The sequence below is a fragment of the Epinephelus lanceolatus genome, chromosome 2 (assembly GCF_041903045.1).
Source record: "Epinephelus lanceolatus isolate andai-2023 chromosome 2, ASM4190304v1, whole genome shotgun sequence".
Lineage (NCBI taxonomy): Eukaryota > Metazoa > Chordata > Actinopteri > Perciformes > Serranidae > Epinephelus > Epinephelus lanceolatus.
The window spans coordinates 431,010-444,593 of record NC_135735.1 but is presented as its reverse complement, the minus strand read 5'-3'; the positions used below and the strand labels follow the sequence as shown (position 1 = coordinate 444,593).

Sequence of the window (13,584 nt, the reverse complement as noted above, 5' to 3'; positions counted from 1 at the left end):
GACATCAGGAGGACATCATGTTAATGTGAAGACGAAGAGATGAAGACGTCAGACGTGATGTCACTCTGAAGCAGTGCAAGGTCGTTATGTTTCTCTACAGTCTGATGACGGTGAGATTTAAACTCAAACAGCAGGAAACAGGACAGCAGGACTTCCTGTCTCTGAGTCTTTTAAAAGTAAAAGCAGCCGCTCACCGTCACTCAGCTGATAACCTGAGTGAACGCCGTCCTCCATCTTGGCTCAGGTGTCACAGTCCCAGTGTGAACATTAAAGACGTCTCAGCAGCTTCCCTCTGATGTCGGCCGTCCGTCTGTCTGTCCGTCCATCTGCTGCAGGAACCACCTGACCTCTGTCCTCTGTCACATCCTGTTTGATTTCCGTGTTTCCTGTTGATCTTCTGATGACACCTGTTGTGATTGGTGGGTGGAGTCTCTCCTCCATCCTGCTGCACCTTCTCTGTCATTAGGTCTATTTTCATTCATTCATTCATCCATTCATTCATCTCAGTAGGTTTACATGACAGGACATATTTTATCTGACAGGAAGTGGATGTGTCTTCTCTGGGTTTATTCGTGTGTAACTCTCTGTTCTCTCATTCAATCAATCAATCAATCAATCAATTTTATTTATAAAGCCCAATATCACAAATCACAATTTGCCTCACAGGGCTTTACAGCATACGACATCCCTCTGTCCTTATGACCCTCACAGCTGATCAGGAAAAACTCCCCAAAAAAACCCTTTAACGGGGAAAAAATGGTAGAAACCTCAGGAAGAGCAACTGAGGAGGGATCCCTCTTCCAGGACGGACAGACGTGCAATAGATGTCGTACAGAACAGATCAGCATAATAAATTAACAGTAATCCGTATGACACAATGAGACAGAGAGAGAGAGAGAGAGAGAGAGAGAGAGAGAGAGAGAGAGAGAGAGAGAGAGACAGGACAGATGGTACTGACAGTAGCTTACAACAACATTATCCTCTGAAAGAGTGTCACAGCTCGTCTTCTGTCCACACTGTCGTCAGTCCTCTGACACAGTCTGACATGTGTTCATTCAGAGACACTAATGTGTCTTCAACATCAAACAGTCTGCAGATCATTAGAGAACATGTAGAAGTTCATGTGTTCACAGTCAGGAAAATACAGTTTACTGCTGACGCACTCAAACTGTCAGTGACAGTGAACACATGAACTTCTACATGTTCTTTGGACTGAGAACCAAAACTGTTGTTGAACAGATGAAGGTTTGACAACAACAACAACAACAACAACAACAACAACAAACAACACCTGTGATGGAGTCTCTTTGCTGTGTTGGTAAAGTTACTTTTCAGGATCTGACATGTGTCTGACAGACAATCAGAGCTTCAGATGGTTTGTTTATCAGGAAGGTTCCTCGGGGCTATTTGACGTGACATCACTCCAGGATGATTACAGCCAGAATGAGGAAGAGGAGGAGGAGGAGGAGGAGGAGGAGGAGGAGGGCACATCATCGTCAGCACACACTGCGACGTAAAGGCCAAGAAAATACGTTCATTTTGAATGACAACAACCGTGATATGATACAACACAGGTTCATTGAAGTAAGTAGATAATTAGTGGGCAGAGGCAGTGGACAGATGTTGGTGATGACGCTCCACCACCTGTTTGCAGATCGTAGTTTATAAAGAAGCAGAGGCTGTCAAAAACAAAAAGCTGCTGTCACTTCCAGTCAATGCAAAACTGCAGTGTGAGATGTGAGACAACACGTTGCTGCTGATATGATTACGTAATGTCCACAGTGAAGTTCTAGCAGAGGTCAGTGTCTTTCATCATCTTCAGACAGTGAAAAGCTGCTGGTGCAGTTTGTCTGTGACAGCAGTTCATTTGATCTGAATCCAGGATCGACTGAATCTGAGACCAACCATGCGACCAGATCAACAGAGTCTGAGCTCAACGAACCTGCAGCCTCAGGCCGAGAGAACAGGAACCATCAGCTGTCTCTGTTCACCTTCTGCTTCAGACTCTGAGAGCGTTCACGTTAAACCAGTCAAAAGACACCTTCAGCCCCTCATGTGACTCTTAAACACTATTCGGACGGGATTAGTTTTACATGGGCACATGGGGTAATGTCACTTTACCACAGGGCGTCAGTATTATTAATGGCCAATTCGCATGGGATAAGAAATATCAGTACAATTACCACAAGTGGGAGGGGTAAATCCATTCACGCACTGCCGTCCCCTCCTGTCGTCACGTGCGTATGACGTTGCTTCCTTTTTTTGATAAAGAGGAAGAATGCATCTACATTAGGTTACCATAATTTAACACTGATAAGAATGTGCTCTGCTTTCCCTCTCTAATAGAGGTTACCCCCTCTATTGGAAGTTACCCCCTCTATTGGAGGTTACCTTCTCTAATGGAAGTTACCCCCTCTATTGGAAGTTACCCCCTCTATTGGAGGTTACCTTCTCTAATGGAAGTTACCCCCTCTATTGGAAGTTACCCCCTCTATTGGAGGTTACCCTCTCTAATAGAGGTTACCCCCTCTATTGGAAGTTACCCCCTCTATTGGAGGTTACCTTCTCTAATGGAAGTTACCCCCTCTATTGGAAGTTACCCCCTCTATTGGAGGTTACCCTCTCTAATAGAGGTTACCCCCTCTATTGGAAGTTACCCTCTCTATTGGAGGTTACCCCCTCTATTGGAAGTTACCCCCTCTATTGGAGGTTACCCTCTCTATTGGAGGTTACCCTCTCTATTGGAGGTTACCTTCTCTAATGGAAGTTACCCTCTCTATTGGAGGTTACCCTCTCTATTGGAGGTTACCTTCTCTAATGGAAGTTACCCCCTCTATTGGAGGTTACCTTCTCTAATGGAAGTTACCCCCTCTATTGGAGGTTACCTTCTCTAATGGAAGTTACCCTCTCTATTGGAGGTTACCCCCTCTATTGGAAGTTACCCCCTCTATTGGAGGTTACCCTCTCTATTGGAGGTTACCCTCTCTATTGGAGGTTACCCTCTCTATTGGAGGTTACCCTCTCTATTGGAGGTTACCTTCTCTAATGGAAGTTACCCCCTCTATTGGAGGTTACCTTCTCTAATGGAAGTTACCCCCTCTATTGGAAGTTACCCCCTCTATTGGAGGTTACCTTCTCTAATGGAAGTTACCCCCTCTATTGGAGGTTACCTTCTCTAATGGAAGTTACCCCCTCTATTGGAAGTTACCCCCTCTATTGGAGGTTACCCTCTCTAATAGAGGTTACCCCCTCTATTGGAAGTTACCCCCTCTATTGGAAGTTACCCCCTCTATTGGAGGTTACCCTCTCTAATGGAAGTTACCCTCTCTATTGGAGGTTACCCTCTCTAATGGAAGTTACCCTCTCTATTGGAGGTTACCCTCTCTATTGGAGGTTACCCTCTCTAATGGAAGTTACCCTCTCTAATGGAGGTTACCCTCTCTATTGGAGGTTACCCTCTCTAATGGAAGTTACCCTCTCTATTGGAAGTTACCCTCTCTAATGGAGGTTACCCTCTCTATTGGAGGTTACCCTCTCTAATGGAAGTTACCCTCTCTATTGGAGGTTACCCTCTCTATTGGAGGTTACCCTCTCTAATGGAAGTTACCCTCTCTAATGGAGGTTACCCTCTCTATTGGAGGTTACCCTCTCTAATGGAGGTTACCCTCTCTATTGGAGGTTACCCTCTCTAATGGAGGTTACCCTCTCTATTGGAGTACCATTTTGTGTTACAATCTCATAATCAGGAGAACGTGAGCGTGTAAAAACCATGGATTTTGTTTTATTAGCATTGAATACCAACTTTAAACCTATAAGGGATTTTTGCACCTGATTAAAGACAGACTGTAAGTAGTTTATTGCCTCTTGCAATGATGTTGCAGAGGTGTACAATATTGTGTCATCTGCATAAAGATGAGCTTTTGTTGGATCTAAATCCATACCTAAATTATTCATATAAATAGAAAATACCAAAATAGAAATAGAAAATAGAAAAACAAGATGTTTTATTATCTAAGGCAGTAATACTGTCAGTTCTGATGAACGATACAGTGAAGTACTGATGTTATTCTAGAGTCAGTGTGGACAGACAGATTACAGGACATCTGAGGACACTGGAGGACACCAGAAACACATCCAGCAGTTCATCCAGAGAAACAATGAACTTTAACATCAGATTTTACTGTGTTTCAGATGAACATCTGAACCTGAAGCTCCATCTGATGGAACCTGACCTGAGGTCCAGCAGGTCGTCTGTTCAGACCACTTCACCTCCTGGACTCTGCCGAGGAGAGTCCAGTACTTTTTACTGATCAGCAGCCTCTGAGGCCGAAACATCCAAAACCTGCAGTTCCTCTGATGACCACTTCAACATTTTTATAGAACTCACCTGTTTATGATTTATTAAGGCTACACATCATTAAGGGGGCAGGGCCTCTTTGAGTGACAAGCTGCCTGATGATAGATCTATCCCTCACTCCTCCACAGCTCCACCCTCTGGCCCAAATATGGTCACCACTGGCTCCAAAAAAACAAGATGGTGACGACAGAACTCGAGGCTTCTAAACAGGAGTCAACAAACTAACGTGTGACATCACAGTGGCTCCGCCCATTATCTCTACAGTCTGATCACGTGGTTGTTATTGTTATCAGAGTGAACCAGGTGATAGGAGGACAGCGGTCAGACGTAATGTCCCTCTGTTGGACTCTGACAGGTGATTCTGCTGTTTTCCAGTCTTTACAGAGACAAACACCTGGATCAGGTCTGACCAGGTGTCTACTGACGGATCAGACCTGGAGTCAGACTGTGATCCTCACAAATGACCATGAACTCATCACAGGTTAAAAATAAATCAGTTTAATACAGAAACAGATAAAAACTCTTCATCACATCAGACACACTCAGTTATTATATCACCAACGTAACAATAAAACAATAAAAAATATTCATGTTGAAACAAACTGAACTACAGTCACTCATCAGACTGCTCTTATTGGTCAGAGTACTCTGAGGTCACTGCGCTGTGTTTGAGGACGTCATGACACCACAGTGTTGGAGGCAGCCAGCAGGGACGAGAACAGTGAGTGTGGTCTGTGTTTCAACACGTCTGGCTGATCGAACTCTACAGCCTGAGGGACGACACAGAGACAAAAACACCTGTGAAACACCTGTGAAACACCCAGGTTGCAACACTGTAGCACCTGAACCAGCTGTGTGACACATGTATTACACCTGTATAACACCTGTGTGATACCTGTATAACACCTGTGTGACACCTGTATTATACCTGTGTGACACCTGTATAACACCTGTGTGACACCTGTATAACACCTGTGTTACACATGTATTACACCTGTGTGACACCTGTATTACACCTGTGTGACACCTGTATAACACCTGTGTGACACCTGTATAACACCTGTATTACACCTGTGTGACAACTGTATTACACCTGTATAACACTTGTGTGACAACTGTATTACACCTGTATAACACCTGTATGACACCTGTATAACACCTGTATTACACCTGTGTGACAACTGTATTACACCTGTATAACACCTGTGTGACACCTGTATAACACCTGTATTACACCTGTATAACACCTGTGTGACACCTGTATAACACCTGTATTACACCTGTATAACACCTGTGTGACACCTGTATAACACCTGTATTACACCTGTATAACACCTGTGTGACACCTGTATTACACCTGTATAACACCTGTGTGACACCTGTATTACACCTGTGTGATACCTGTATAACACCTGTATTACACGTGTATTACACCTGTGTGACACCTGTATAACACCTGTGTGACACCTGTATAACACCTGTGTTACACCTGTATTACACCTGTGTGACACCTGTATAACACCTGTGTGACACCTGTATTACACCTGTGTGACACCTGTATGACACCTGTATTACACCTGTGTGACACCTGTATTACACTTGTATAACACCTGTGTGACACCTGTATAACACCTGTATTACACCTGTATAACACCTGTGTGACACCTGTATGACGCCTGTATAACACCTGTATAACACCTGTGTGACACCTGTGTGACACCTGTATTACACCTGTGTGATACCTGTATAACACCTGTGTGACACCTGTATTACACGTGTATTACACCTGTGTGACATCTGTATAACACCTGTGTGACACCTGTGTGATACCTGTATAACACCTGTGTGATACCTGTATTACACGTATATTACACCTGTGTGACATCTGTATAACACCTGTGTGACACCTCTATAACACCTGTGTGATACCTGTATAACACCTGTGTGATACCTGTATTACACGTATATTACACCTGTGTGACATCTGTATAACACCTGTGTGACACCTGTATTACACGTATATTACACCTGTGTGATACCTGTATAACACCTGTGTGACACCTGTATTACACGTATATTACACCTGTGTGACATCTGTGTAACACCTGTGTGACACCTGTATAACACCTGTGTGATACCTGTATAACACCTGTGTGACACCTGTATTACACGTATATTACACCTGTGTGACATCTGTATAACACCTGTGTGACACCTCTATAACACCTGTGTGATACCTGTATAACACCTGTGTGATACCTGTATAACACCTGTGTGACACCTGTATTACACGTATATTACACCTGTGTGACATTTGTATAACACCTGTGTGACACCTGTATAACACCTGTGTTTGTAACACCTGTATTACACCTGTGTTACACCTGTATTACATCTGTGTTTGTAACACCTGTGTTACAAATGAGCTGAACGACAGTCTTACCTCTCCCTGGTTGAGGACGAGGATGCGGTCGGCCTGCATCACAGTGTTGATGCGGTGAGCGATGGTGAGGACGGTGCAGGACTTAAATCCCTCCCTGATGGTGATCTGCAGCAGAGCATCTGTCTCTGCATCGATGGACGCTGTGGCCTCGTCCAACAGGACAATCTGAGGGACAGACAGAAAGACAGACAGATGGACAAAGTGTTTTTTTAATTTTTATTTTGTTTTGTTTTAAGATATGTTTTTTGGGCATTTTTGCTTTTATTGGACAGGACAGCCAAGTGTGAAAGGGGGGGAGAGAGGGGGGATGAGATGCAGCAAAGGGCCACGGGCTGGACTCGAACCTGGGCCGCTGCAGCAACAGCCTTGTACATGGGGCGCCTGCTCTACCGCTAAGCCACCAACACCCCGGACAAAGTGTTTTTAATCTGAAAAGAACTGCCCAGTGGACACTCTGAGAAAGAGACACACACAGAGCTTCTCTCTGGGACACAAACTGTTTCCTGCAGACAGACACACAGACAGACACACAGACAGACACACAGACAGACACACACAGACACACACACACACACACACAGACACACACACACATACAGACAGACCTTGGAGTTCCGTAGCAGTGCTCTGCTCAGACACAGCAGCTGTCTCTGTCCTACAGAGAACTTCCCTCCGTTGTCCGTCAGCTCGGCCTGCAGCTTCCTGTCCAGACTGGAGATCTGAGCAAACACCACGGAAGAAGAAATTGTTCAACCAATCAGAGACAAACACCACACCGCTGATGTCCAGTCACCACAGCTGGACCTGATTAGAGTCAAACATGTCCTGAGGAGAAACTTTGACTGACAATAAACAACAACAATAATAAAGTGATGATGATGATGATGATGTAACGTACTGTGTCCTTCATGAAGGTCTTGTCCAACGCTGTCCAGATCTCTTCATCAGTGTATCTGTTGAAAGGATCCAGGTTGTATCTGCACACACACACACACACACACACACACACACACCTGTCTGTGAGGATGATGACAATGATGATGATGATGGACACTCTTCAGGAGGATCTGATTATTAAACATCTCTGAGTCGTGTCCAGAACCTCCTCCTCTGTCTCAGTAAAGACAAATGGGTAGGGTGACAGGAAGCAGAGGGTGACAGGAAGCAGAGGGTGACAGGAAGCGGAGGGTGACAGGAAGTGGAGGGTGACAGGAAGCGAAGGTTACCTGACAGTCCCAGTGAACAGCACAGGGTCCTGGGGGATGATGGACAGTTTGGTGCGCAGAGCAGAAAGACTGATGGACGTGATGTCCACACCGTCTATCAAGATGCTTCCTGCAGCTGGTTCTACCAGCCGGAACAGAGCCACCGCCAGAGACGACTTCCCTGGACACACAGAGACACGTGTCATTACAACATGAACCACACCTCCATCATCTCTCTGGTCCTGATCCAGGTCCAGGTCCAGGTGGACGGGGCAGCAGTAAACCTCTCCCTAACCTTGACCTCCTGAAGGGTCCTGAGGAGGGACATAAATCCTCCCCAGTGTTCTGGTCTCCTTTCAGGGAGACAGACCTGGAGTCTTTCTCCAATCTTTCTCAGCAGGTGCCTGATCACAGGAGCCAGACCCCTCAGAGAGCCCAGGTTACACAGGTAACCAAACTGTTTACCTGCACTGTAAAGACCTGGAGTCGTTTTACAAAGCTTCCTCGTACACAGAGTCGCTCCACGGGACGAAACTCTGAGATTATCGAAGTTTTCCCCTCTGAGTTAAGACGAGGTTCTGGTTAAGATAAAACTTATTCACAGAGCGTCTGAGCCCTGCAGAGATCTGCTGAGGTGAAATGCTGTGAGGAGGACTTCAAGAGTTTCTGAACCACAGGAGAAACCAGCAGAAACACATCACCTGTACATTTATTATAAATGTTCTCCAGTGGAGTGACACAGCTGCACTAACGGTTCCTACCTGAGCCGGTTCTTCCCACGATGCCGATCTTCTCCCCAGCTCTGATGTGGAGCTGCAGCCCGTTGAGGACAACCGGTGAGTTTGGTCTGTACCTCATCTTATAGTCCACAAAGGTGATGGCTCCGTGTTGAGGCCAGTCCTCCGACACCTGATCCACCTGCAGCTGCTGCAACTCCTCAGATTCAGAGCCCTGAACACAACCAACAGTCATCAGAGAGCAGACCAGCAGGCAGCAGGGTTCATCTCAGTCTGGAAGGTAGGCTGGGAGTCTGAAGGAGTCTGGAGGAGTCTGGAGCAGTCTGAAGGAGTCTGGAGGAGTCTGAAGGAGTCTGGAGGAGTCTGGAGGAGTCTAAAGCAGTTTGAAGGAGTCTGAAGGAGTCTGAAGCAGTCTGAAGGAATCTGAAGGAGTCTGAAGCAGTTTGAAGGAGTCTGAAGGAGTCTGGAGGAGCCTGAAGGAGTCTGGAGGAGTCTGGAGGAGTCTGGAGGAGTTTGAAGGAGTCTGAAGGAGTCTGGAGGAGTCTAAAGGAGTCTGAAGGAGTCTGAAGGAGTCTGAAGGAGTCTGGAGGAGTCTGAAGGAGTCTGAAGTAGTCTGAAAGAGTCTGAAGGAGTCTGAAGGAGTCTGGAGGTTTCTGGAGGAGTCTTTGTGAGTTTTAATGAGTTTTGTGAGTATTTGGGAATTTTTCAAAATCTATGTTGATGGAGAATCTGTTGTTACTGTTATCTGTTGTCATTGTTAGTTGTAATCATAACCTTTATAATCTGGTGAAGCAGTCGTGTAGAGTTTCATCAGCACTGCCTATATTTACACAAAACATGTTTAGATGTGCATTTATATATTTTATTGATATTCTGGTCCTGTTTCTCTTCACTTTGTATTTTATTTGACTGGTGGAAGTTGAAGCCTGAAGCCTCAGACATTCACTTCACTATCTGAGCAGGTCGAGGGCAGTCACTATGAGGACAGTGAAGTTGTAGTTGGACAGATAAACAATGAGCTGAAAGTATAAATGTCTGTAGAGCTGAGAGGAGCAGCAGGTTCAGCTGATGATTGTCTGGAGGTTCATCACCACCAGAGGTGCAAACTGACCGTGATGTACTCCAGCAGTCGCTCCACTGAGATGAATCTGGCCTGAACCTCGATCATGGCCTGGATCAAGTACTGAGAGTTCACCGTCAGCTGGAAACACAAAGGTTCAGATTATTATCAATCAAATACACACTTTATATCGATGTTAGACTCATCAGCTGAATCAGATATATGATGTGTTCACTGATATCAGCTGAGGGTTATATTTATTTTAACATGTGCAGACCTCAGGCCGTCTGAACTGATCCATCATCAGTATGAAGCTCTTCCTGTCCTCAGTGAAACCTGCCGCTGTCTGTCATTATGGATCATCCTCTCTCTGAATCTTATAATAAAATCATCATCATCTAATAATAATAATAATAATAATAATAATAATAATAATAATAATAATAATAATAATGTGTTTTTAATGTGGGCCAACACAACTCAGTTTAAATTATCTTTGGCACTGATGATCTTATTTTCCCCAGTATTTTTAATGATGTACTTGAGTGTGTTTGTTACAGTGTGTGTGTGTGTGTCAGGTGACAGTCTCACCTGTATGATGTAGCACAGAGCGAGGGCTTTCATGGGGGCGCTGCAGAAGTTGTTGGAGGTCAGGACGACGAGCAGAGAGACGATGAGCGTCATGACGACACACAGAGAGTCCACCAGGTAACACAGCCAACGCATCGAGTAGTTAAACAGTAAGAAGTGATTCGCGTTGATGTCCGACAGTTTTTTAAACCTGAAACAAAAACAGGATGAGACGAGTCAGGACACAGACGTCACCTCTGTCTGACTCTGTAACAGCCAATCAGAGCTCAGCTCTGTTAAACTGCTGAGATCAACATGTTCACAACAAATAATCAATGACATGAGTTGCATCTGAAAACAGAACAATAGAGGCTTTATCTGAGAGATGAAGAGGAGGAGTGATGAAGGACCCTCTTACAGCTGGATGTAGTCGTGCGTCTTGTTGTAGGCGTGAATGGTGCTGAGGCCTTTAACCACGGAGGTGCACAGAGAGATGCACGGAGAACGACTCATGTTCTCCATCTTCTTTAAAACACAGACGTTTCTCAGGAACATCCTGCAGGAAACAGACCGTTGTTACAGTCACTCACCACAGAAGAAGAACTGACACAACTAATATCAACAAATATTATTGAATATTGACACTGTGAGACATCGTCAATGTTTCCATCTGAGTTCAGAGGCATTTCAGTGGCTGCTGCATCATGATTCCTACAAAAATACTTTTTATTATATGTGATTTCTTTGATGAACCAAACATGTCTGTGATTTAACCAATCAAACGTCATTACTGACGAACTAAGTTACAGTTTTACTAAACAGACTGAAACCTTAAATCAGTGTGACTTCATGTCAGCTGAACAAAACCACAGATTAAAACCAACACTATGGTCACTGAGCTCGAGTCAAGATATCTGTGACTTCAGAGCAGAGACTAAATAGAATAATGAGCTATCATCCAGAGGGCGGAACCTCGAGGTCGGTTTAATGTTAAAGTCTGTGATTTAATATGAACTGAACTGATCATAAGTTAAATGTGATGACTCTGCTTCAGCTTGTGTAAGAGTTCATGTGTTCACAGTTTGAGATTCAGTATTCATCGTTACATGGTTTATTTTACAGTAATTAATACTTCATGTATAACCTCCATCTTTATGCAGATGACTCAGCCCTGTCTGTTTGTGTTTCCTCTTTTACTCACATGAAGTCAGGATCATGACGTGCACTTGTTTTCCCTCGTGACTGTTTTCAGGTCAGCAACATCACCTCAGTAATTAAAGGTCATGTTCATGTTTGTCTCAGATGAAAAGCGCCGACTCACTTGAGGATGAAAATGAAGAACAGGATGGCGATCAACACAGGCAGCAGCATGACGGGGAAGATAAGTGCATTGATGATGCAGATGCAGAGCCCCATCAGAGAGAACATGAGCAGGATGTTGAGGTTATGAGGCACCAACGTGTCCACCTCCACCTGGTACCTGGAGAAACAGTTCAGGATGCGACCTGACGGAGTTGTGTCAAAGAAGCTCATTGCATTGGCCATGACCTGTGGGAGACAGTGACTAATCAGCTGAGACCGCTCATCAGTGACAGCTGTCAGAGCAATAACAGGAGGATTCATGTGACACTTTACATGACTCACATCATATAAAACATCACAGAGTACAGGAAGCACTATCAGGGGACAGATTTAGAGAGGAGGAACACACCAGGACTCACTGAGTCATCAGGTCAGTGTGAAAATGACATGAATGAAACTCTGCAGCCGTCACAGTCACTACATCTCAACAAGGTCATGGACCAACATGTCAGACCATGTTCACCAACACCACGAAATAAAAACTGTCATCTTCAAATCTATCCAGTGATATCTGCAACTCTCTCTCTAATCATTTGTCCTTCTGCTGTGTCTGCCTGCTTGCTTTTCTGCGTCTCTGCTTTACTTTGATGTACTCTGTTGTCTTCGATGTACTCTGTTGTCTCTGTTGTCTCCTCTGTATTCTGTTATTTCTACAGTATTCTGCTGTCTCTGCTGTCTCCTCTGTATTCTGTTATTACCTCCGCCAAGGAGGTTATGTTTTCACCGGCATTGGTCGGTTTGTCTTCAAAATAACTTGAAAAGTTCTGAACGGATTTTGATGAAGGAACAGATGATAAAAATTTGGTGGTGATCGGTTGAAGCAAAGTGGATAAAATAATAAAATGGCGGGAAATCCGTGCTGCTTGGCGGAGGTCTGCACTCTCCGAGTGCTCTAGTTTATACAGTATTCTGTTGTCTCTACTGTATTCTGTTACTTCTAGAGTATTCTGTTGTCTCTGCTGTACTCTGTTATTTCTACAGTATTCTGTTGTCTCTGCTGTGTTCTGTTATTTCTAGAGTATTCTGTTGTCTCTGCTGTGTTCTGTTATTTCTAGAGTATTCTGTTGTCTCTGCTGTACTCTGTTATTTCTACAGTATTCTGTGGTCTCTGCTGTACTCTGTTATTTATACAGTATTCTGTTGTCTCTGCTGTATTCTGTTATTTCTACAGTATTCTGTTGTCTCTGCTACACTCTGGTGTAGGGTAAACCCTTCATCTGAACATCGCTGTCACACCTTGACAACACAACATGTTGAGTTGTCTGACCTTCTCCAGCAGGTTGTTATGCAGCGTGGTGGAGGCATGGAACGATACTTTGTCGTAGGCGACGCATTTGATGACGCAGATGGCAAGCAGGATGAGGATCATCCCGCCAAACATCTCCTGGTAGTAGTGGAGCTCTGGGTTCAGAGTCACATCTCCTTGCTGTGATGACGTCACATTGGAGCCCTGAGGAACAACACGACAACAACAAGAACAACCTTAGTCCAGCTGTGATCAACATCTGCTGCTGCTGCTGAACAGTGTTTATATGCGTTCACAACTTCAGTCAGTCCTCACATTAAAAACTAACAGTTATTTTTTCTGTCAGTGAATCAGCTGATAGTTTGGTTTATAAATGATCAGATGTCTCAAAGTGAGACTTCCTGTCTTTGATCGTCTGTCACATTAAAGATCTCCTCTGCAGGTTCTCATACAGCTGTGACTCCTCTCAGTCATCATTGTGGCCCCACCCACAGGCGATGGAGGTGTGTCTATCTGCAGAGACCCCGCCCCTTGACTGGAGTTCATTATATTTACTGTGTTCAGCATGTTCCTGGTCACAGCACGCTGGTGAGGGTGGGGCATT

The 13,584-nt window shown here is 44.6% G+C and overlaps 1 protein-coding gene across 2 annotated transcripts in view; it reads right to left on the bottom strand.

The window, feature by feature from the left end:
• Positions 1-4,839: 4,839 nt before the first annotated feature.
• The window catches only part of LOC117252790 (ATP-binding cassette sub-family C member 12-like), a 30,646-nt gene continuing 21,901 nt past the window's right edge, over positions 4,840-13,584 (bottom strand). For both annotated transcript variants that reach the window (XM_033619984.2, XM_033619975.2), the window contains exons 20-30: positions 13,002-13,184; positions 11,694-11,920; positions 10,791-10,928; positions 10,394-10,583; positions 9,854-9,943; positions 8,767-8,956; positions 8,027-8,186; positions 7,699-7,777; positions 7,406-7,519; positions 6,801-6,965; positions 4,840-5,127 (exon numbers count right to left, since the gene is read on the bottom strand). In XM_033619984.2, the coding sequence (XP_033475875.1) occupies positions 5,035-5,127; positions 6,801-6,965; positions 7,406-7,519; positions 7,699-7,777; positions 8,027-8,186; positions 8,767-8,956; positions 9,854-9,943; positions 10,394-10,583; positions 10,791-10,928; positions 11,694-11,920; positions 13,002-13,184 (1,629 nt within the window). In that variant the 3' untranslated portion in view covers positions 4,840-5,034. The remainder of the gene's footprint in view (positions 5,128-6,800; positions 6,966-7,405; positions 7,520-7,698; positions 7,778-8,026; positions 8,187-8,766; positions 8,957-9,853; positions 9,944-10,393; positions 10,584-10,790; positions 10,929-11,693; positions 11,921-13,001; positions 13,185-13,584) is intronic.